General features: G+C 36.6%; 1 protein-coding gene across 2 annotated transcripts in view; it reads left to right on the top strand.

Annotated features, from left to right (window-relative positions):
• RNGTT (RNA guanylyltransferase and 5'-phosphatase) overlaps window positions 1-25,809 on the top strand; it is a 369,854-nt gene that overhangs the window by 138,549 nt on the left and 205,496 nt on the right. For both annotated transcript variants that reach the window (XM_078055013.1, XM_036065178.2), the window contains 2 exons: window positions 19,830-19,901; window positions 25,196-25,360. In XM_078055013.1, coding sequence (XP_077911139.1) covers window positions 19,830-19,901; window positions 25,196-25,360 — 237 coding nt within the window. The remainder of the gene's footprint in view (window positions 1-19,829; window positions 19,902-25,195; window positions 25,361-25,809) is intronic.

Raw genomic sequence — 25,809 nt, forward strand, 5'->3', positions numbered from 1 at the left:
GCATAGACATTTTAACAATATTTGTTCTTCCAATCCATGAACATGGAAGGTTTTCCCATTTCTTTGTGTCTTCCTCCATTTCTTTAACGAGTGTTCTGTAGTTTTCTGAATACAGATCCTTTGCGTCTTTGGTTAGATTTCTTTCTAGATATCTTATGGTTTTGGATGCAATTGTAAATGGGATTGATTGCTTAATTTCTCTTCGTTCTATCTCATTGTTAGTGTATAGAAATGCAAGTGATTTCTGTGCATTGATTTTATGTCCTGCCACTTTGCTGATTTCCTGTATGAGTTCTAGCAGTGTTGGGGTGGAGTCTTTTGGGTTTTCCACATAGAGTATCGTGTCATCGGGAAAGAGTGAGGGTTTGACTTCTTCTATGCCAATTCGGATGCCTTTTATTTCTTTTTGTTGTCTGGTTGCTGTGGGTAGGACTTCTAGTACTATGTTGAACAGCAGTGGTGATAGTGGACATCCCTGCCGTCTTCCTGACCGTAGGGGAAAAGCTCTCAGTTTTTCCCCATTGAGGATGATATTCACTGTGGGCTTTTCATAGATGGCTTTTATGATATTGAGGTATGTACCCTCTGTCCCTACACTGAGAAGAGCTTTAATCAAGAAAGGATGCTGTAATTTGTCAAATGCTTTTTCTGCATCTATTGAGAGGATTATATGGTTCTTGTCTCTTTTGTTAATGTGATCTATCACGTTGATTGATTTGCAAATGTTGAACCACCCTTGCATCCCAGAAATAAACCCCACCAGGTTGTAGTGAATAATCCTTTTAATGTACTGTTGGATCCTACTGGCTAGTATTTTGGTGAGAATTTTTGCATCCATGTTCATCAGGGATATTAGTCTGGAATTCTCCTTTTTGGTGGGGTCTTTGTCTGGTTTTAGGATCAAGGTAATGCTGGCCCCATAGAAGGAGTTTGGAAGTTTTCCTTCTATTTCAATTGTTTGAAGCAGCTTCAGAAGAAAATATTAATTCTTCTTTAAATGTTTGGTAGAATTCCCCTGGGAAGCCATCTGGCCCTGGGCTCTTGTTTTTTGGGAGATTTTTGATTACTGCTTCAATTTCCTTAGTGTTTATGGGTCTGTTCAGGTTTTCTGTTTCTTCCTGTTTCAGTTGTGGTAGTTTATACATCTCTAGGAATGCGTCCATTTCTTCAAGATTGCCTAATTTGTCGGCATATAGTTGCTCATAAAATGTTCTTATAATAGTTTGTATTTCTTCGGTGTTGGTTGTGATCTCTCCCCTTTCAGTCATGATTTTATTAATTTGGGTCCTTTCTCTTTTCTTTTTGATAAGTCTGTCTAGGGGTTTATCAGTCTTATTAATTCTTTCAGAGAACCAGCTCCCAGTTTCATTGATCTGTTGTACTGGTCTTTTGGTTTCTATTTCATTGATTTCTGCTCTAATCTTTCTTATTTCTCTTCTCCTGGTTGGTTTAGGCTTTATTTGCTGTTCTTTCTCCAGCTCCTTTAAGTGTAGGGTTAGCTTGTGTATTTGAGACCTTTCTTGTTTCTTGAGAAAGGCTTGTATTGCTATATACTTTCCTCTTAGGACCGCCTTTGCTGCATCCCAAAGATTTTGAACAGTTGTGTTTTCGTTTTCATTTGTTTCCATGAATTTTTTAAATTCTTCTTTACTTTTCTAGTTGACCCATTCATTCTTTAGTAGGATGCTCCTTAGCCTCCATGTATTTGAATTCTTTCCAACTTTCCTCTTACGACTAGTTCCAGTTTCAAAGCATTGTTGTCTGAAAATATGCAGGGAATGATCCCAGTCTTTTGGTACCGGTTGAGATCTGATTTGTGACCCAGGATGTGATCTGTTCTGGAGAATGTTCCATGTGCACTCGAGAAGAATGTGTATTCTGTTGCTTTGGGGTGGGATGTTCTGAATATATCTGTGAAGTCCATCTGGTCCAGTGTGTCATTCAGACCCTTATTTCCTTGTTGATCTTCTGCTTAGATGATCTGTCCATTGCAGTGAGTGGGGTGTTAAAGTCCCCTACTATTATTGTATTATTATCAATGTGTTTCCTTAATTTTGTTTTCAATTGGCTTATATAATTGGCTGCTCCCATGTTAGGGGCATAAATACTTACAATTGTTAGATCTTCTTGTTGGATAGACCCTTTAATTATGGTATAGTGTCCTTCCTCATCTCTTATTCCAGTCTTTGGTTTAAAATCTAATTTGTCTGATATAAGGATTGCCACCTCAGCTTTCTTTGGAGTCCATTAGTATGATAAATGGTATTCTACCCCCTCACTTTAAATCTGGAGGTGTCTTTGGGTCTAAAATGAGCCTTTTGCAGAGAGCATATTGATGGGTCTTGCTTTTTTATCCAATCTGATGCCCTTTGTCTTTTGATTGGGGCATTTAGCCCATTCAGTGTCACTATTGAAAGATAGGAATTTAGTGCCATTGTATTGCCTGTAAGGTGACTGTTACTGTATATTGTCTCTGTTCCTTTCTGGTCTATGTTACTTTTGGGCTCTCTCTTTGCTTAGAGGACCCCTTCCAATATTTCTTGTATGGCCGGTTTGGTGATCACAAATTCTTTTAGTTGCTGTTTGTCTTGGAACCTTTTTATCACTCCTTCTAATTGAATGACATCCTAGCTGGATAAAGTATTCTTGGCTGCATATTTTTCTCATTTAGCACCCTGAATATATCATGCCAGTCCTTTCTTGCCTGCCAGGTCTCTTTGGAAAGGTCTGCTGCCAATCTAATGTTTCTATCCTTGTAGGTTACGGACCTTTTGTCCTGAGCTGCTTTCAGGATTTTCTTTGCCTCTGAGATTTGTAAGTTTCACTATTATATGTCAGGGCGTTGACCTATTTTTACTGATTTTGAGGGGGTCCTCTGTGCCTCCTGGATTTTGATGCCTGTTTCCTTCCCCAGATTAGGGAAGTCTCCACTATAATTTGCTCCAATATTTCTGCCCCTCTCTCCCCTTCTTCTGGCATCTGAATTATTCTAATATTGTTTTGCTGTATGGTTTCACCTATCTCTCGAATTCTTCCCTCGTGATCCAGTAGGTGTGTATCTCTCTTTTTCTCAGCTTCTTTTTCTCCATTATTTGGTCTTCTATATCACTAATTCTCTCTTCTGCCTCATTTATCCTAGCACTTAGAGCCTCCACATTTTTGATTGCATCTCATTAATAGCCTTTTTGATTTCGACTTGGTTAGATATTAGTTGTTTTATTTCTCCAGAAAGGGATTCTCCAGTGTCTTTTATGCTTTCTTCAAGCCCAGGTAGTATCTTTATAATCGTTATTCTGAACTCCTTTTCTGACATCTTACTATGTCCATATTGATTAGGTCTCTGGCATTCAATACTGCCTCTTGTTCAGTTTTTTGAGGTGAGTTTTTTCATCTTGTCATTCTTTCCAGTGAAGAATAGCTGAACAAGAGGACAAAATACTAAAATGGCAACAACGACCCCAGAGAAATATACCCTAAGGAAATCAGAAGAGACCTGAAACTGGGAGGGGGGGGAAAAAAAGGAGAAAAAAAGAATATGGTCAGACAGGTGAGCAGAATAGAGCAATACACTGTATTCCATGTGTATTTTGGTCTGTTTTTTTTTTTTTCCCAAAAACTAGATCCCAAAATTGTAAAGAAAGAAAAACTTACATATGTACAAAAATAAAATTAAAGGCAATGTAAGGATGGAATGTAATTATAAACTTGGAAATTTAAAGATAAGGAAAAAACAAAAGAGAAAAAAACGAACAACAACAAAATGGAAGGGATTAAACAGACATGTGAAGAGAACAGAGCAATACACTATCTCCTGTGTGTATTTTGGTCATTTTGTTAGAAGAAACTACATCTCAAAATTGTATAAAAAGAAAAACTTATATATACAAAAATAAAATTAAATACATTGAAAGAATAGAATGTAATTGTAAAGATGAAAATAAAAAAGACTTTAACAAAACAAAACAAACAAGAGAAAAGAAGAAGAAAATAAAAAACAACATAAAAGAGAATATGACCAGACAAGTGAATAAAGCAGAGCCATACTCTAGATTTTGGGTATATTTTGTTCTGTTAGAATCCCAAAATTGTAAAGAAAGAAAAACATATATATATATACAAAATAAGATTAAGTATAATGAAGGGATAGAATGTAAAAAATGAAAATTAAAAAAGATTTAAAAAAGGAGTTGATAGAATAAGAAATTGGTTGAAAAAGGAAAGAAAAAAAAATTAAAGTTGAAAGACTAAGGAATCAGGGGAATAAAAGCCATGAATTCTATGTGTATTCCCCTTGTGGTGGAGTTTTGCAGTTCTCACTGATCAGTAAAGTTGATCTTGGCTGGATGTCCTTGCTGATCTTCTGGGGGAGGGTCCTGTTGGATTGATTGTCAAGTGCATTTGCCCCAGGCCGAATTGTATCATCCTTGCCAGGGGGCCTGGGTAAGCAGTGCTCAGGTTTGCTCTCTGTGGCTTTTGTTCCCTGAAGGCTTTCCACGCAGCCTTAGACGATGAGAATGAAAATGGTGTCCTTCCAATCTCCGCCCTGGAGCTGAAAGCTCTGGGCCCCACTCCTTAGTGTGCCCTCAGAGAAAACAGTCAATCACTCCTGTGTCCCTGGTCTCCTTCCCACTCCGTGCTCACCTGGCCTGTCACTCAGCATTTATATCTCAGACATATGACCCTGTTTTGAGTCTCCAAACCCTGTAGACAACTGCAGCATGCTCCCCCACCACTCCTCCCCGGGGGAGAAAGGGGGGGTTTTGCTGGTTCTGCCACTTGTTGGGCCCCTGCTAGGAGAACAGTTGCCTGACTGTGTCGCAGTTTGTGGTTTTTGGCAGCCCCGAGCTGACAGCCCACTCCTGGGCTCACTCTTTGCAGCCGGCTTCCCCACTCCGATTCCTGGGAACTCTGCCTCACTCAGGCACCCCTGGTTTTCCTTTGACCCCAGGGATCCTGAGATTGCACTGTCTCAGCGAGGGTTCCACCCCCCTCTCCTGCTTAGCCACCTGAGTGGTCTCCCACTGGAGCAGATTTCTAAAAGTTCCAATTTTGTGCTCTGCTGCTCTGTCACTTGCTGGTAGCTGGTGATGGAAGCTCCTTCCCCCTGCAGTCTGTCTTCCCATATATCGCCTCAGACTCACTTCTCTGCCCCTCCTACCTTGCAGAAAGTGGTCGCTTTTCTCTTTGTAGGGTTGCAGCTATTCTTTTCTTTGATTTCTGGTTGAGTTCTCCACTGTTAGGAATGATTTGATACCTATCTAGCTGAATTTCTGGGACCAGTTGAAATTAAGGTCTCCTACTCCTCAGCCATCTTGTACTCCTCCACAATTGTGCAATTTTTATAATAAGAAGATTCTTAGAGGTGAGTTTATAATGTGTATTAAGAATCTTTTGATTGCAAGTAACTGAAGTCCAACTTAATGTAACTGAGGGAAAAAAGAACTTGATTGGCACAAATAATTGTTTCAGCTTGGCCTGCTTCAGGTTGGATCTGGGGCCGCAAAGGATACTGGCCAGGCTCTGTCATTCTCTTTCTTTGCTTTACTTGTCTGTTTGGTCTCATTCTTCATGAAGACTCTTTCAAATGAGAGGCAAGTTGCATTGTAGTGTAAGCAGAAAGAGAACTTTTTCTTCCAACATCCTTATGTCATTCCCAGGGAAGACTCCAAAGGGCCTTGCCTGACTTACATACCTATGGAAGAATGACAGTGGAGGCCAGGCACTCATTGGTGGTACTACAGCTTGGAGTGTAAGAGGAGTAGTGCTCCTAAGGAGTGGATGGTAATAGCTCTACCTTGTTAAGTATGCTACGTTTGAGGGCGTGCCCATCATACTACATTGACAGGTATACTTAGTACCCTTCTTTCCAGAAAGTTTGAACCTATGCACAAGTCTACCAACCATATTTAAAGAATTTGTACACTGTCTTTAACACTGGGTTTTGAAAATTGAATATTTTCTAATTTGATGAGAGAAGGAATTCTTTTTTATAGGACAGTATAGCATAGTAGTTAAGAGCTCTGATTCTAACTGTTGGTGCCTTATTGGCTTCATCAGTTAGTATATGAGGGATTTAAATAATTTATTCAGTAGTGAAGGGAGGCTAAAGACAGTACTTAAATTTTGGTGCTGTTGTGAAGATAAATTTGGATAGTTTATAAAGTGCTTGATACTAGTGTCTGACACAGAGTAAATAAATGTTTACTTTTTTTTGCATTTATGTGAATTGTTAATGAGGTTTAACATTTTGTTACTTCCTTATGATTTACTCTATTTCTTCTGTGAGTTGCTGGTTCAGATCCTTTATATGTTTTTCTATTGGGTGTTCATCTTTTCCTTACTGATTTATAAGAAATTTTTGTCTGTTAGGGTATTATTTGTGACACATATTTTGAAAAAATGTATTTTACTTTTTTGGTGTTTTTTCTGGCACAAATTTAAATTTATGTAGGAATTTATGTAGGTAAAATTATGAACATTTTAGTTCTTAATATCTGGCTTTGTGTCATTTTTAGAAATTTTTACTTATTTTTCTTACTATTCATATTTTTACTTTAGAATTATTATAATACTCACCCGTATTTCCTTCTAGTACTTCTATGGTTTTATTTGTATATTTAAATATTTGATCTGCCTGAAATACATTTTGATAAAAGGAGTAGATAAGGGTATGATTTTATTTATTTCCAACTGTCTAAACTGTTGTCTCAACACCATTCTGCTAATCTATTTTTCCTTTTTAATTGGATAAATAATTTTTATTGTATAGTGGATTTCCTTATATATCATTGTTTCTGTCTTGATTTGTTTTCTCATCCTATTGGTATTTTGGTCTTTCACTGGTAGTTTTAGATTGATTTTAATACTTTGAGTTAAGCATACAGTTTAATGTTTGGCAGTCCAAGTGCACCCAGTTTCCTGGCTATTCTGAGGTTTGCCACTTGCTCTCTTTAGCTTTTGGTTGAATAGGCTATTTGATTAAGAAGTTAGGCTATACTTCATGTGCAAATCTATACAACAATAAGCTTATACTTTTCTCTGCAGAGTAATCTCTGGTAGGCTTGCCTTCAGACCATTCATCTTTCTCTTTGCTGTTTTTGGTTGTTGTTTTTTTTTTTAAAGATTTTATTTATTTATTTGACAGAGAGAGAGCGAGAACAAGAACACAAGCAGGGGGAGTGGGAGAGGGAGAAGTAGGCCTCCCACCGAGCAGGAGCCTGATGGCGGGGCTCGATTCCAGGACCCTGGGATCATGACCTGAGCCGAAGGCAGATGTTTAATGACTGAGCCACCCAGGCACCCCTTGGTTGTATGGTTTATCTCTTTGCCACACATTCACTGCCTTTCTTTGGAGGAAAAAGGGACTCTACATCTTTATTATAACTTCTCACAACTGCAGGTCTCCTTTCTACAGAGATAGTACTTACATTTTTAAAATTTCTAACCTTTCTTCAATGTTGAATCTTTTTCATGAGCCAGATTGAAATACATGTGGCTAATAATTCTCTGGAATTTGTACGAGAATGATTTCTTGTCTTAAGGTGAAATTTGCTCCTCTTTCTGGTTTTTATCCACTATTGGATAGGAAGTGGCTTGTGAATGTTTATTTAAATTCTCAATGATAGGATGATCCTAATGAAAATCACATGCATAAAATATATATTTGTTTAACAGAGGGAATATCACTTTCCAAGTGTTTTGAATGCTTGTGGCCCCTATCCCATGTGCTTTGTTTTTATTTACCAGCTAGACATTGGAGTATGCAAACCAGAAGAGGGAAGACTGAGGGGAGAATAGGCTGCTTGAATTAGTTATTTCTGAGGTATAGTTTGTGGTGATGAGAAGGTTCAGGATGTGATCTTAGGGAGGTTGAGAGGTTGAGAGGTTGAGGTCGTGTGAAGAAGGGCAGTGGAAGTAAGATCAAGGAAAATATTAGGTGGTTCCTAGTGAGTGATGGTAGGAATCCAGGTTGAGAGGATGATTATGAACCAGGTAGTAAAGATTAGAAAGGAAGATAGAAGGTAGTATAGTTGGATGTAGTGGCAGAGACCGAGCAGAGTAAATATAGTCACAAAACAAAGAGTACTGCATACTATGTGGGGCTGTAGTAAAATGTCATTTTGTAATAAAATGACACATATATATACATAAACATTTGGAACATATATGGGTGTGTGTCCCCAGTGGTTGACAGAGCCACTATGTAAGGTTGGAAGTGTTGTGCACTGCACGTCTCCAGGGTGCTCCATTCTCATTATAGTTCGTGTGACTGGCACCCTTGGAGTTGCGCTGTTTGTAAACTGCACAGCCAGTGTGGCAGCTCTGCTAGTGAGTTCACGGGAACAGCAAGAACATTTTTGTTTTTGTTACCTCATTTAAGATACAGTTTCTCAGCGTTATAATCAGTAAAATAAAAGGAAGAAAAAGACTCTTAAGTTAAAGCATTTGCCACAGCTTAGCATAGTTTATCATTGAACTACTATTTTTTGAATGCCTTTCATGTTCAGTGCTATGCCAAGAGTGCAGAGGGGTGAAAAAAAGGCCTCACCTTTGAGACTTTTTTTTTTTTTTTTAAAGATTTTATTTATTTATTTGACAGAGAGAGGGACAGTGAGAGAGGGAACACAAGCAGGGGGAGTGGGAGAGGGAGAAGCAGGCTTCCCGCCGAGCAGGGAGCCCGATGCGGGGCTTGATCCCAGGACCCTGGGATCATGACCCGAGCTGAAGGCAGACACCCAACGACTGAGCCACCCAGGTGCCCCACCTTTGAGACTTTTTAATTCATTTAGTACGGGTGGAGAAAAATTGGTAGTGATGGAGGAGACCTTCAAATGAAATAATAACTTGACGATTGGTATTTTAAAAGTCCAGTGGTGGTTTAGAGGAGAAATAAATTAAATCTAGTTAGTTTGGAATGAAAGATGTTGTATAGAGGAATTGGCATTAGATACGGAAAGATTTCTTTAGAAAGAGATTTTTGTTGGACACGGCCTGAGGGCATTCCAGGTAGGAAATAATGCTTAAAAATTAGATGTTTAACCATCTGCAGATTTAACTGAGCAATAGTATTTATTTTCACCCGAAACTTGGACAAATGAAAGCTGCATAATAGACTCTTGCTAAGTTTTAAAATAGCAATATGATTCATGATGTCAATTTACTTGGACCAGAATTATAGTTGCCATATCTGTTTTTCCAGTTAGTTAATTAAAACAGTCCTCTGTAGTTTCCTGTTTCTTCTACATTTTCATTTGCAAATTGTTTTTGTAAAATTCCAAATCCAAGAATAACTCAAACTATCTAATTGTCTGGCTGTCAGATGTGAGCATTGAAGCTTTTGTTTTGCTCTCTAAATTATGTTCTTTGACCCACAAAATGTGGAAAATAGGAGTTTAGAAATATGGCATTAATTCATTTGAAACAATCAGTGAAACTCAGTTGATTTTATATTGAGGCTAAGAGGAGAATATAACAGTTAATCACCAAAGTTAATAGCAAGAATCTTGGAAAAATGGCATGCCTTTTCAACTGTTAATGTTTTTGTGAAGGAATATACATACTCATTGTTAAAATTTTAGAAAGTCTGTACATCATAAAGTAGAAAAATTCAACTGTCAAGAAGTTACATTTTAACATTTTGTTGTATTTTCTTCCAGTCATTTTGTTGTGCCCATAGTCACAGAATGTATATAATCAGTATGCATATAGCTGACATATGCTGTGTATCTAGGGTTGCATCATTTTCCTTCATTCTGAGGAACTGATTTTAGGATTTTTTAAAAATTTAGTTTTATTTTTAAAAATTGAAATATAATTCATGTACTATAAAATTCATCCTTTTAAAAAAAGAAGAAGAATGTAGCAGGAGGGGAAGAATGAAGGGGGGGAAATCGGAGGGGTAGATGAACCATGAGAGACGATGGACTCTGAAAAACAAACTGAGGGTTCTAGAGGGGAGGGGGGTGGGAGGATGGGTTAGCCTGGTGATGGATATTGAGGAGGGCACGTTCTGCATGGAGCACTGGGTTTTATGCACAAACAATGAATCATGGAACACTATGTCTAAAACTAATGATGTAATGTATGGGGATTAACATAACAATAAAAAAATTAAAAAAAAATTCATCCTTTTAAGCTGTATAATTTGGTAGTCTTTAATACATTCACAGTGCAACCATTACTGCTGTCTAATTCCAGAACATTTCATCACCTGGGTGGACTATGGTAATTAGAATCAAGTGGGAGATGAGCTTTTGAGCTTTGAGATGAACTTTGAAGGTCTACAGGTTTCCAGAGAACAGTTAATTACTTCCTCTCATTAAAACCCTTCAGTGGTTCCCCATTGCCCATATCATGAAACCCGAACTACTAAACATAATATTCTTTATGTCTGGGCCATGCTTATATCTTTAGCATTGTCTTTGATTGTGAACCCTTGAACCATAAGCTCCATCTCTACTGAGCTTTGGACAGTTTACTCAAAACCACCATTTTTCATGGCTTTGTAATACTGTTTGGCTCATTTACCGTCCTGCTAGGAAATATCCACTTGTATCTTTCAGGATTTGACTAATGGGTCAGTGTCTTATTATCAAATCTTTCTCTTATTCTTCAATTAGAAATAACTACATGTTAAGCTTATACCATATGTCCTTATTTGGCTGAAATAGTGTAGGTTTACATCTGTTGTCTTGGTGTAGTTATTAATAGGAATCTGTTTCTCAGAAGTATTCTGATACAGACAGTAAGCTGCGTGGTCACTCTATATAGCCATCTATCGTTAAAACTAGAACTCTTCATTGGACCCAGCTACTTATGTGTTTTCTTCTCTTCCTGGGACTCTCTTTTGAAGGTAGGGACTGTATGCTTAATTCTGCAGCATTTAGGGCTGTGTCTAATACATAGTTTGGGCTCAGGAAGTTTTGGATGGATAGGTAGAACGGTGGATACCTGGGGACTTCAGAAAAAGAAAATGGAATATAGAAAAGTTAAGCATGCAGGATTTTTTTTTTTTTTTGGTGCGACCCCCCAGTGAAGGATTTAAGCTACAGGTTTCTCCACAGCCATCTGGAGCAGCAGACGATGGAGCAATTTGTAACAAATTCTTGAGCAATATAAAGTTAATGTATCTTGTAGTTTTCTTCAGGTTTTTTTATGTTTAGGGTTTGTTGAGCATCTTTTATTTATGGGTTTACAATTTTCCTTAAGAGTAGAATTTTTTTTTTTTTGCCATTATTTCTACCCTTCACATGTTTGAAGATTTGATTATTAATGCTCTTTTCATTAAAAAAAAACAAAAAACAAAAAACAAAAAAAACCCCCAGAGACACCTGGGTGGCTCAGTCAGTTAAGCATCTGCCTTCAGCTCAGGTGATGATCCCAGGGTTCTGGGATCAAGCCCCACATCGGGCTCCCTGCTCCGCGGGGAGCCTGCTTCTCCCTCTCCCTCTGCCTGCCGCTCCCCCTGCTTGTGCTCTCTCTTTGTCTGTCAAATAAATAAAATCTTCAAACAAACAAACCCAAGTTTTTTGTTTCTTTTTTTTTTTTTTAAAGATTTTATTTATTTATTTATTTGACAGAGAGAGAGACACAGCGAGAGAGGGAACACAAGCAGGGGAAGTGGGAGAGGGAGAAGCAGGCTTCCCGCTGAGCAGGGAGCCCGATGCGGGGCTCGATCCCAGGACTCTGGGATCATGACCTGAGCCGAGGGCAGACGCTTAACGACTGAGCCACCCAGGCGCCCCTTTTGTTTCTTTTTTTTTTTTTAATTTTTTTATTAACATATAATGTATTATTTGTTTCAGGGGTACAGGTCTATGATTCATCAGTCTTACACAATTCACAGTGCTTACCATAGTATATACCCTCCCCAGTGTTCATCACCCAGCGACCCCATCCCTCCCACCCCCCTCCACTCCAGCAACCCTTAGTTTGTTTCCTGAGATTGAGTCTCTTATGGTTTGAGATTAAGAGATTCTTATTAAGAGTCCCTCTCTGGTTTCATCTTGTTTCATTTTTCCCTCCCTTCCCTTATGATCCTCTGTCTTACTTCTCAAATTCCTCATATCAGTGAGATCATATGATGCGTATCTTTCTCTGATTGACTTATTTTGCTTAGCATAATACCCTCTAGTTCCATCCACGTTGTTGCAAATGGCAAGATTTCATTTTTTTTTTTTGATGACTGCATAATATTCCATTGTGTATATATACACCACATCGTCCTTATCCATTTGTCTGTTGATGGACGTCTAGACTCTTTCCCTAGTTTGGCTATTATGGACATTGCTATTATAAACACTGGGGTGCATGTGCCCCTTCGGATCACTACATTTGTATCTTCGGGGTAAATACCCAGTAGTGCAATTGCTGGGTTGTAGGGTAGCTCTATTTTCAACTTTTTGAGGAACCTCCATACTGTTTTCCAGAGTGGCTGCACCAGCTTACATTCCCACCAGCAGTGTAGGAGCGTTCCCCTTCTCTGCATCCTCGCCAACATCTGTCGTTTCCTGACTTGTTAATTTTTGCCATTCTGACTGGTGTGAGGTGGTATCTCATTGAGGTCTTGATTTGTATTTCCCTGATGCCGAGTGATGTCGAGCACTTTTTCATGTGTCTGATGGCCATTTGGATGTCTTCTTTGCAGAAATGTCTGTTCATGTCTTCTGCCCATTTCTTGATTGGATTATTTGTTCTTTGGGTGTTGAGTTTGATAAGTTCTTTATAGATTTTGGATACTAGCCCTTTATCTGATATGTCATTTGCAAGTATCTTCTCCCATTCGGTCGGGTGTCTTTTGGTTTTGTTGACTGTTTCCTTTGCTGTGCAAAAGCTTTTTATCTTGATGAAGTTCCAATAGTTCATTTTTGCCCTTGTTTCCTTTGCCTTTGGCGATGTTTCTAGGAAGAAGTTGCTGCGGCTGAGGTCAAAGAGGTTGCTGCCTGTGTTCTCCTCAAGGATTTTGATGGATTCCTGTCTCACATTTAGGTCTTTCATCCATTTTGAGTCTATTTTTGTGTGTGGTGTAAAGAAATGGTTCAGTTTCATTCTTCTGCATGTGGCTGTCCAATTTTCCTAACACCATTTGTTTAAGAGACTTTTTTCCATTGGACATTCTTTCCTGCTTTATCAAAGATTATTTGACCATAGAGTTGAGGGTCCATTTCTGAGCTCTCTATTCTGTTTCATTGATCTATGTGTGTGTTTTTGTGCCAGTACTATACTGTCTTGATGATTACAGCTTTGTAATATAGCTTGAAGTCCGGGATTGTGATGCCCCCAGTTTTGGTTTTCTTTTTCAACATTCCCCTGGCTATTCGGGGTCTTTTCTGGTTCCATACAAATTTCAGGATTATTTGTTCCAGCTCTGGGAAAAAAGTTGATGGTATTTTGATAGGGATTGCATTAAATGTGTAGAGTGCTCTAGGTAGCATAGACATTTTAACAATATTTGTTCTTCCAGTCCATGAGCATGGAAGGTTTTCCCATTTCTTTGTGTCTTCCTCCATTTCTTTAACGAGTGTTCTGTAGTTTTCTGAATACAGATCCTTTGCGTCTTTGGTTAGATTTCTTTCTAGATATCTTATGGTTTTGGATGCAATTGTAAATGGGATTGATTGCTTAATTTCTCTTCGTTCTATCTCATTGTTAGTGTATAGAAATGCAAGTGATTTCTGTGCATTGATTTTATGTCCTGCCACTTTGCTGATTTCCTGTATGAGTTCTAGCAGCGTTGGGGTGGAGTCTTTTGGGTTTTCCACATAGAGTATCATGTCATCGGAAAAGAGTGAGGGTTTGGTTTCTTCTATGCCAATTCGGATGCCTTTTATTTCTTTTTGTTGTCTGGTTGCTGTGGGTAGGACTTCTAGTACGATGTTGAACAGCAGTGGTGATAGTGGACATCCCTGCCGTCTTCCTGACCATAGGGGAAAAGCTCTCAGTTTTTCCCCATTGAGGATGATATTCACTGTGGGCTTTTCATAGATGGCTTTTATGATATTGAGGTATGTACCCTCTATCCCTACATTGTGAAGAGCTTTAATCAAGAAAGGATGCTGTACTTTGTCAAATGCTTTTTCTGCATCTATTAAGAGGATTATATGTTCTTGTTCTTTTATTAATGTATTGTATCACATTCATTGATTTGCGGATGTTGAACCAACCCTGCAGCCCAGGAATAAATCCCACTTGGTCATGGTGAATAATCCTTTTAATGTACTGTTGGATCCTACTGGCTAGTATTTTGGTGAGAATTTTTGCATCCATGTTCATCAGGGATATTGGTCTGTAGTTCTTTTTGATGGGGTCTTTGGTTTTGGGATCAAGGTAATGCTGGCTTCATAAAATGAGTTTGGAAGTTTTCCTTCTATTTCAATTTTTTGAAACAGCTTCAGACTAGTAGGTATTAATCCTTCTTTAAATGTTTGGTAGAATTCCCCTGGGAAGCCATCGGGCCCTAGGTTCGTGTTCTTTGGGAGATTTTTGATTACTGCTTCAATTTCCTTAGTGTTTATGGGTCTGTGCAGGTTTTCTGTTTCTTCCTGTTTCAGTTGTGGTAGTTTATACATCTCTAGGAATGCATCCATTTCTTCCAGATTATCTAATTTGCTGGCATATAGTTGCTCATAGTATGTTCTTATAATTGTTTGCATGTCTTTGGTGTTGGTTGTGCTCTCTCCTCTTTCATTCATGATTTTATTAATTTGGGTCCTTTTTTTTTTTTTTTTTTTGATAAGTCTGTCTAGGGGTTTATCAATCTTATTAATTCTTTCAGAGAACCAGCTCCCAGTTTCATTGATCTGTTGTACTGGTCTTTTGGTTTCTATTTCATTGATTTCTGCTCTAATCTTTCTTAATTCTCTTCTCCTGGTTGGTTTAGGCTTTATTTGCTGTTCTTTCTCCAGGTCCTTTAGGTGTAGAGTTAGCTTGTGTATTTGAGACCTTTCTTGTTTCTTGAGAAAGGCTTGTATTGCTATATACTTTCCTCTTAGGACCGCCTTTGCTGCATCCCAAAGATTTTGAACAGTTGTGTTTTCGTTTTCATTTGTTTCCATGAATTTTTTAAATTCTTCTTTACTTTTCTAGTTGACCCATTCATTCTTTAGTAGGATGCTCCTTAGCCTCCATGTATTTGAATTCTTTCCAACTTTCCTCTTGTGATTGAGTTCTAGTTTCAAAGCATTGTTGTCTGAAAATATGCAGGGAATGATCCCAGTCTTTTGGTACTGGTTGAGACCTGATTTGTGACCCAGGATGTGATCTGTTCTGGAGAATGTTTCATGGGCACTAGAGAAGAATGTGTATTCTGTGGCTTTGGGATGGAATGTTCTGAATATATCTGTGGAGACACACTGGTGCAGTGTGTCATTTAAAGCTTTTACTTCCTTGTTGATCTTTTGCTTAGATGATCTGTGCATTTCAGTGAGGGGGTTGTTAAAGTCCCCTATTACTACTGTATTATTATTGATGTGTTTCTTTGATTTTTTTATTAATTGGCTTATATAATTAGCTGCTCCCATGTTAGGGGCATAAATATTTACAATTGTTAGAGCTTCTTATTGGATAGACCCTTTAATTATGATATAGTGTCCTTCCTCTTCTCTTATTATAGTCTTTGGTTTAAAATTTAATTTATCTGGTAGAGGGATTGCCACCCCAGCTTTCTTTTGATGCCCATTCGCATGGTAGATGGTTTTCCACCCCCTCACTTTAAATCTTCAGGTGTCTTTGGGTCTAAAATGAGTCTCTTGCAGACAGCATATCAATGGGTCTTGTTTTTTTATCCAATCTGATACCCTGTGTCTTTTGATTGGGGCATTTAGCCCATTTACATTCAGGGTAACTATTGAAAGATATGAATTTAGTGCCATTGTATTGCCTTTAAGGTGACTGTTACTGTATATTGTCTCTGTTCCTTTCTGGTCTGTGTTACTTTTAGGCTCTTTCTTTGCTTAGAGGACCCCTTTCAATATTTCTTGTAGGGCTGGTTTGGTGTTTGCAAATTCTTTTAGTTTTTGTTTGTCCTGGAAGCTTTTTGTCTCTCCTTCTATTTTCAATGACAGCCTAGCTGGATATAGTATTCTTGGCTGCATATTTTTCTCATTTAGCACCCTGAATATATCATGCCAGTCCTTTCTTGCCTGCCAACTCTCTATGGATAGGTCTGCTTCCAATCTAATATTTCTACCGTTGGAAGTTACAGACCTCTTTTCCTGAGCTGCTTTCAGGATTTTCTCTTTGCCTCTGAGACTTGTGAGTTTTACTATTAGATGTTGGGGTGTTGACCCATTTTTATTGATTTTGAGTGGTGTTCTCTGTGACTCCTGGATTTTGATGCCTATTTCCTTCCCCAAATTACGGAAGTTCTTCTCTGCTATGATTTGCTCCCGTATGCCTTCTGCCCCTCTCTCTCTTCTTCTGGCATCTGAATTATTCTAATATTGTTTCACTTTATGGTTTCACCTATCTTTTGAATTCTCCCCTTGTGATCCAGTAGGCGTGTATGTCTCTTTTTCTCAGCTTCTTTTTCCATCATTTGATCTTCTATATCACTAATTCTCTCTTTTGCCTCATTTATCCTAGCAGTTAGAGCCTCCACATTTTTGATTGCATCTCATTAATAGCCTTTTTGATTTCAACTTGGTTAGATGTTAGTTGTTTTATTTCTCCAGAAAGGGATTCTCCAGTGTCTTTTACGCTTTCTTCAAGCCCAGGTAGTATCTTTATAATTGTTATTCCGAACTCCTGTTCTGACGTCTGAATAGATTAGGTCCCTGGCATTCAATACTGCCTCTTATTCTTTTTTTTGAGGTGAGTTTTTCCATCTTGTCATTTTGTCCAGAGTAGAATAGGTGAATGAGAGAACAAAATGCTAAAATGGTAACAACGACCCCAGAAAAATATACACTAAACAAATCAGAAGATTACTGTCCTTTGTTGTTGGATGTCTAGTGCCTTGAAAATTATTGCTTCCTCTATTCTGTCCACATTTGGTTGTTTCAGGCGGGATGGTAAATCTAATTCCTGATTCTCCAGTTTGGTTAGAATAGGGAATCTGTTTTTCCTTCCTAACTGGATTTTATTAAAAATTTTTAAAAATTTATAATTGTGGTAAAACCACATAACATAAAATTTACTATCTTAACTATTTTTAAGGATACAGTTCAGTAGTGTTAACTATATGCACCTTTTTGTGCAACAGTTCTCCAGAACATTATCTTGTAAAACTGCAACTCTGTACCTATTAAATAGCTTCTCATTACCTGTATGCCTGTGAGAACCATCATTCTACTTTCTATTTCTGTGATTTTAACTACTTTAGATACCTCATATAAGTGAAGTCATATAGGATTTGCCTTTTTGGTGACTGGCTTATTTTACTTAGCATAGTGTCTTCAAGGTTTATTCATGTTGTAGCATGTGATAGATTTCTTTTCAAGGCTGAATAACATTCTGCTACATCTGTATACCACATTTATTCATTCATTCATCTGTTGATGGATATTTGGGCTGCTCCCACCTGTTAGCTGTTGGAATAATGATGTTATAAGCATGGGTGTGCAAATACCTCTTCAAAACCCTGCTTTCAGTTCTTGGGATATATACCCAGAGGTGAGATTGCTGGATCCTATGGAGGTGCTATTTTTAACTTTTTGATGTAACTGTCACACTACTCTTCATAGTGGTTGTACCATTTTACAGTCCCAGCAACAGTACCGAAGGGTTCCAATTTTCTTAACTAAGTTTTAAGCTGAGGTATTTTATGTTTATCTACTTTTCTGTAACCTAGGGTAATGATGGCAGCTCTGGGGAAGAGGGACATTGTGGTGGGGAGGTCATTTGGGAAGAGCTCAGCCTAGTTTATTGGGTCTTTTGTTAGAATCCCTGGGTTCTGTTCTTTTTAAAAAGCTTTTAGCGAATGTTTTCTTCAGCTAATTGGGAGCCATATATCATTCCAGTAATGCTCAGGTTATTTCTTCAATTCATTGTGGAGTCCAGGAGTGTTTCTTTAGGCACAGAGTATTGTGCTATTTTTATTACTCCAATCAGAAGAGAGAAAAAAAGAAGACAAGAATAACTGCTGAATTTGTTTCTATCTATATTTGAGTGTAATAGTGACAATTATCAGAAATTTGTCAGTTGACAAGTAGGGCTTCTCGGGGTTTAGTGGGCTTGGAGCTGAACCCTGCTGTGCCTTTTTGTTTTACACAGTCTTGGTAGTTTTCAGTTTTTAATTGTTACTTGTATATTTATTTTTACTAGTTTTGCTTGCTGATAATAAATTTTCCGTTTTGCCATTTTTTAATGTTCAAAGAAATACATGTTTTTGCTCATTTCATCAGGTAATTTGGGAGAGAAATTCTGTGATGTCTGTTATCTGAACTTGGAAGTTCACTTAATTTCCTTCCACACACTTTTGACAATAACAATGAATTGAAACCTGTTTTTGGTGCCATCTTGATGGTTTATAAAATTCTCAGATACAAGTATTTAAGTAAAAATATTTAGTAAACAGTTTAAGATAATAAAGTGATTCAGTTTATGCCATGTGTTGGGTTCAGGATGATAACCATAAATGTCTGCAGGTTAACAAATACGTATTTGGGAAAGTAATTAATTAATTATAGTTTCTTAACAAAGTATATCTGTCCTACATCACTGTGTTCTTTGTAATTTTAGGTGTTTTTTGTGGATTTTCTGTCATGAAATTAGTTAAGAAAAACCCTGCGTAGTTTCCTGGGAAGAATATGAGGAACGAAAAATAATTTTAGGTCAAAATGTATTATTAAGAATTAAAATTTTATGAAATACTACATTATGTACCTATAATCTTTCTTTAAAAAGATTTATTTATTTTAGAGTGTGGGGAAGAGAGAGAGAAAGCAGGGAGAGGGACAGAGGGAGAGAATCTCCAAGCAGACTCACCACTGAGTGTGGAGCCGTATGTGGGGCTCAATCCCATGACCCATGAGATCATGACCTGAGCCAAAACCAAGAGTCAGGCACTCAAATGACTGAGCCACCTAGGCACCCCTATCTTTTAATAATTTTAAAATAATTCTAAGCAGAATTTAAGTTTTTTTTTTTTTCTTCACTTAATGGCTATGTATGTAATATATTCTCTTGTCCTGTTCTGTTTGATCATAGTAGAGAGACATGGGACCAAGAAAGACTGCATGGGTTGCATGGGGAATATATTTTACAATAAGGGCACCATTTATACCTACAAATTTTGTGATGTAGTTGGCCTATAACAAAATTTAAAGCAATAATGATTTTTTTAAAAAGATTTTATTAATTTATTTGACAGAGAGACATAGCGAGAGAGGGAACACAGGCAGGGGGAGTGGGAGAGGGAGAAGCAGGCTTTCCGTTGAGCAGGGAGCCCGATGCGGGGCTCGATCCCAGAACCCTGGGGTCATGACCTGAGCTGAAGGCAGACCCTCAACGACTAAGCCACCCAGGTGCCACACAAAATTATTTAAAAAAATATTCTTCATATTTGGAATTTAAAATTTGTAGTTTCTTTATTCTGATAGTTGCTTAGGAACTCAAACATAAAACAAAATATAGCATAGCAATTCAAATAGAAAAACATAATGAGATATTGTCATATCATTTTACTTCAATACAGAGTAAATTGATGACAGGGAGTTTTGGGATGTTGACAGTCTATTGATTTGATCTGGGTATAAGTGTGTTCATTTTAATGTTTTATCAGGTTGTATATATATGGTTTATGTGCTTTCTTTGTGTATGTTTTATTTTAATCAAATTGAAGAAATTGCCATTAAAGTATGAAGAAACTTAACCTTCTTTTTTCTTTCAAGGAAATGATTATTGACAGAGTAAATGGACAGGCCGTTCCTAGATATTTGATATATGACATAATTAAATTCAATGTAAGTACCTTTAATATAATTTATAAAATAAAAATTGTCCCTGAGATAACAGATAATGTTTTTACAAATAAAAAGTGTTACTGCCTTAGAGAAGTAGGAAAGAAAAATTGTGACTCTAGTTACTCATTTGATACCTTAATAATAATTTTGCACATTCCTTTGTCTTTAGATTTTGTTAGATACTTGAAGTGAGTAAAGAAAGATAGTTTAACTGATAAAATAAGAATTTTTTTTAAGATGGAAACTCTTGGTTTTAGTTATCCTGTACACGATTAAAAAAAGGAGTCCACAGATTTTATTACCGTCTCTTAAAAAAAAAAAAAGAGAGAGAAACTGATTATGGGTATTGAATGTATAACTTGGGGACACAAATATGTTATTCATGAGTACAGGCAGGAAACTTAAAAACAAAATATAAAATTCTGTTATAAATAGATATAAAAAATAGGAATTATATTTTCTATCCATTTCCTATAGTTTTAGACAAGCCAAGAATCTGCCTGTTTACATTTAATTATAGTATCAGTGTCTATTTAGGCAGTACAAGATGACTTCTGTAAATGTGAGAAACTCTTTCAGTAGTGTACATCTATGAAAAGGTATAATCATTCCTCTAGACATGTATTATTCAAATTGCATAGTCATTTAGTATTCAAACTAGACTGAAAGCAATTAAGAATTCTGGAATTAAAAGTGTTTAAGTTTTAGGATTTTGAAGATTTATAACAAAAATTTTTAAAAGTTCCTTTTTGGGTATATATTTTAAATTACAGTATTGAGATTCAGGATTGCATTATTCCACTTTAAAGGCATTTTTTTCCTGAAAATTTTCAATGTACATATTTCATTTTCTGTTGAATTTATAGATTTCAAACGGTTTCCTATTTAAGAGACTCAAGGTCAGAAACCATCAAATTTTAATTTCATCAGTTTGTGATTACTAAATGCCTCAGAAGTAATGCTTTCCAGAATTGGCTTACTTTTATCATAGATTTTGGAATAATGTTCATTGGCCCATAATGACACATAAAGGGTTGGGGTGGCATTGTTTTGTTGTGAATGTGGGAGTTTTGTCTCCTGTGCCTTTTGATGCTGAGCTCTGCTTTAATATGTGTTCTGTGCAGGTTCACTTCTTAGCCTGGGAACTTTGTCTTTGACAACAACCTTCTAATTTAAAAAAATATGAAACATTTCAGCGTATACGAAAGTATAGAGAATAATATGAGGAATACACATGTACTAACCACCAGATTTGTTAAAGCTTAACATTTTGTCATTTTTACTCCACTTTCTTTTTTTTTTTTCTTTTTTTTTTTTTTTTAATTTTATTTATTTATTTCTTTGACAGAGACAGAGAGAGAGAGGGAACACAAGCAGAGGGAGTGGGAGAGGGAGAAGCAGGCTTCCCGCTGAGCAGGGAGCCTGATGCGGGGCTCGATCCCAGGACCCTGGGATCATGACCTGAGCCGGAGGCAGACGCTTAACGACTGAGCCACCCAGGCGCCCCTCCACTTTCTTTTTAATAAGAAATAAATCATTACAGATCCAGTAGAAGTTTCTCATGCACACCTCACTTATTCTATCCCAGAAGCAACTTCTACCCTGTATTTGATGTTTATTATTTCCATGAATGTTTTTAATAACCTTACTACCTATGTGTGTGTCCATAAAATATATGTGGTATTGTTGTGCAAGTTCATAGTGTTATATAAATACCGTACTGTACTGTGGTACCGAGCATTTACTCCACATTATTTTGTTGAGATTTATCTGTATTAATACAGATAGGTTTAGTTCATTCCCTTTAATTACTATTGAGTATTGCTTTGTATAAATATACAGAATTTGTCTTTTTTCCTTTTGGTGAACATTTGAGTTTCCATATTTTGCTGTTATACTACTATTAAACAGTTTATATATTCTTGTGTGCATACATCAGAATTTCTCTAGGACAATTCTCATTCTTGGGATGTAAGCACCTAAGGTGTTTTTAAAAGTACAGTTCCTCACCCCTACCTACATCATAGAGATTCTGACTGAATTGGCAACTTCAGGTGTATTTGCTACATTGCTGAATTCCTCTCAGAAGTAGGTGTAACAACTTACCACTGTTGGTATTATCAGAGTTTAAAATTTTTGCTAATTGGATATGTGTGAAATGGCATCTGATCTTGTTTTAATTTGCTTTTCCATTGTTGCTAATGAAGTTAAGCCTGATTCATACGTTCATTTTTACTTGTTTGGATTTTTCTTTTGAGATTTAATTGTAAGTTCGAATAATTTTCTAATTTTTCTATTTGGTTGTCAATCTTCTTAATGTGTAGGAATTATCTTTTCTTCATTCTAATCCTTTTTTGGTTATGTATGTGACAAACAATATCTTTTGCAAATTAGTATCTATTGATGCACGGGGGAGTTTTTCATTTTCATGAAATCAGACTTACTAGACCTTCTCAAAGTTTGTGCTTTTGTGTCTTGTTTAGGAAATTCATCCATATTTTGCTGTAAAAATTATTAAGTTATGCTTTTACTAGGTCTATAATTACTCAGTAAGTATTTGTTGAGTGCCTATTGCCATATTTCATTGATTTTAAAGTCACATTTCCCTTGGGCGCCTGGGTGGCTCAGTCGTTAAGCGTCTGCCTTCGGCTCAGGTCATGATCCCGGGGTCCCGGGATCGAGTCCCACATCGGGCTCCCTGCTCGGCGGGAAGCCTGCTTCTCCCTCTCCCACTCCCCCTGCTTGTGTTCCTGCTCTCGCTATCTCTCTCTCTGTCAAATAAATAAAATCTTTAAAAAAAAAAAAAAAATAAAGTCACATTTCCCTCATTTCTGATATTAGGATATATTTATAATCGAAAGCATCATATATTTAGTTCTTTAATTTACTGAGCCTTTATAATTAACCAGCTTATTTTGAATCACCAAATCAAGGTCACTATTAGAAAAAAATGATGTTTTGAAAAAATAATTAAAATCTTTTTAGTTCCCTTATTTTGTCCAGCAAGAATTTCATTGATCATCTTTTATATGTCAACTGTTGTTCTAGATATTGGATATACACAAATGAATAAGACATAATTTCTTGCCTTCAGGGAATTCGTAATTCAGTACACTGGCCTCCAAAGAAGGCCATTTCAACAGTGGGATTTGGGAAGAAAGTAGAACTTTTGTTTATTTTTTGTCTGTTTATTCAATTTTTGTCTGTTTTATAACATACACAGTTGTACTTGTATGCAGCTCATTAAAAATTAACGTGCATAAATTGTAAGCATTTGGTAGGATATGTACTTAGATTGGGTACAAAATCAAAAGAAATTTGTGGACCATCGATCTTATGGATGAGAAATAAATGTAAAGAAATAGTTATAATAGTATAACAACAGTAAAGGTATATTAGAGATACTGGAATATATGAAAGGTACTAGAGAGGTGAGAGTATTTCAGTTTAACCAGGGTAAAGTTGAGTCATAGAAGTGTGGACTTGCAGATAGAGAAAGTTACATGAATTAATTTTGAAGGATAGAATCATGGAGGTCATGAGCATTAGAGGTTATTAGTGCACTTGATGTGTGGTGGGATGTGGGACACAGCAAGAAATGTGAATAGATTGTTGAATAGGGGGCCAGGTGACTTGAATAAGGCATTTTAGCTTAGTTCTGGATGTAATAGGGCACTTTTGAAGGGTTTTAGTTAGGGTAATGATAGGATCACACTTTCATTGTTTTGAAAGATAACTCCAATGGCAACATGGGTAGTATTTTGAAGTGAGAAAGAATTCAAAACTAGGAAGCAAGTTAGTTAGTAGTTACTGAGTTCTTTCTGTTGTCTGTTTTCAGTGATTTAACACCTACCTAACAAATGCTTCCTTTCCTATAGGCAGCATAGATTTGAAGGTGAACTTGCTTTCAATTTTTTCTTGTTGTTTTGATTTGTGTGTGTGTGTGTGTGTGTGTGTATACACACACACTGTATATATATATTTTTAAGTGAAAAGTATTTAGAGAATTTAGACTACTTAAGTATTTTTAGACAGTTGTTAGACTATTTTTTAAAAAAACGGACGACTTGCTTGTTCCACATTAACTTTATAGGGGTCTGAATTCATCTAATCGGTCAAATAAATAAGCCTAATATTTTAGGTTTTTTAACTTTATTGATGATGTAGGTGACGTGGAAAAGATTACACATGGACTTTGTGATTATTTACTGATGTTTCCTCAATACATACCTTTTGCAAACAGTTGTATGCCTTTGTGTAAAGGGAACATAAACTACCTCGTACCTAGGGCTTACTCGCTTTGTTTTGCTCCTTATTCTTTGCTGAGTATAAAAATTGTCATCCTTCCAATAGAAAAGATCCTCCTTAAGGCATATTTAATGTCCACAGCTTAAGCAAATACTGTCACCTATTTGGAAACATTGGGTTGTGTAAATGTTAGTTGAGTAGTATAGATTAGAGAAGAGGAAGAAGAGGAAAAGATGAGAAAAATTTATGGAGGGTGTCCAATTGCAAAGTAAAGAAGAGGGGTACTTGATATGAGGTGATGCTACTAATCTGGACGGTTATTGTCACCCAGATGAAATGTTAGAGGCTGTATTATTATATGCCATTAAGATAGGGTAAGCCTCTACCTTCAATTTACAGAAAAAGTCTATGCACTTCTTACTTTATGGTTCGAATCATTTGTACCACATATATGTATCGTATTGTATATATACTGTATATGGAGAACTTTATTTATAACTATAATTGAGTATATTATGGAGACTTTGTTCTATATTAGTTTTTAGAGTTGAGGATGTATTTGTCTAATAATTATCTTTTACTTATTGATGTCTGTAAAGCATTAGCGCTTTAAGCAACAAAGTGATTGTGTTGCTTATTCTGATGTGTTATTTGCTTATCCTTTCCTGAATTATGTGGATTGTAGTTTTATACAGATTTTACTAATTCATATAATTTTACTAATTCAAATAATAAAATGATTAGTGAGTATATTAGTACTTTAATTCAGATGTGAAAACTTCAGACCAACTTATATTAGAGAAGATTTATGCCACTCTCCCATACTATTTTATGCACTTACAATTTTAAAATAAACAACCGTGTATGTGTTTAGGTGTGTTTAGTGAAAGCAGGACTGGCATGTGTGGTTGTGCAGGCTGTGCATTGGACAACTCCAAAGGATGCTCTTTACATAGACTGCTATGTATACTGTGACAGCCTTAATAATTATGCTGATAAGATAGTTTTCAGTGTTGAAATTTAAATAATTCTCTCATTTAATTCAGGCACAGCCAGTTGGAGATTGTGATTTTAATATTCGTCTGCAGTGTATAGAAAGAGAAATAATAAGTCCTCGACATGAAAAAATGAAGACTGGGCTCATTGACAAAACACAGGAACCATTTAGTGTCAGAAATAAGCCATTTTTTGACATCTATACTTCAAGAAAGGTAAAATTTTCTAATTAGTACTTACAGTGTGTCATAATTCAGCTTGTGAGAGGAATATGGATGACATTTTACTGCCCAATTGTCTTGATTTTTTCAGAAATTATTTTAATTGAATATAGCACTATTCTGGACAAACATGTGCAATTCCCAAGTCTTCTCCAGAGTAAGATTCTCAGTGGTAGAAACTTAAACTGGGTTACTTTCTTGTTTCTCATAATAATTTTTGATTCATGATCTATGTTATGTTTTTTAAAAGGCTATCAACGGTAAAGAATGGTATAGTGTGAAAATCACCTGTTATGCCTTCTGAAGGTCACCAGTGGTTGGTGCATACTCTGATTTAAAAAATTCATTTGCATACACACATATATTGAGAGTTTTATTTCTTCCTGTTGTTTTGATACTTAAAATGCTCATACTGAATCTTTTTGGATTGTTTTTTTCACTTA

This window comes from Halichoerus grypus, chromosome 9, assembly GCF_964656455.1.
Source record: "Halichoerus grypus chromosome 9, mHalGry1.hap1.1, whole genome shotgun sequence".
NCBI lineage: Eukaryota > Metazoa > Chordata > Mammalia > Carnivora > Phocidae > Halichoerus > Halichoerus grypus.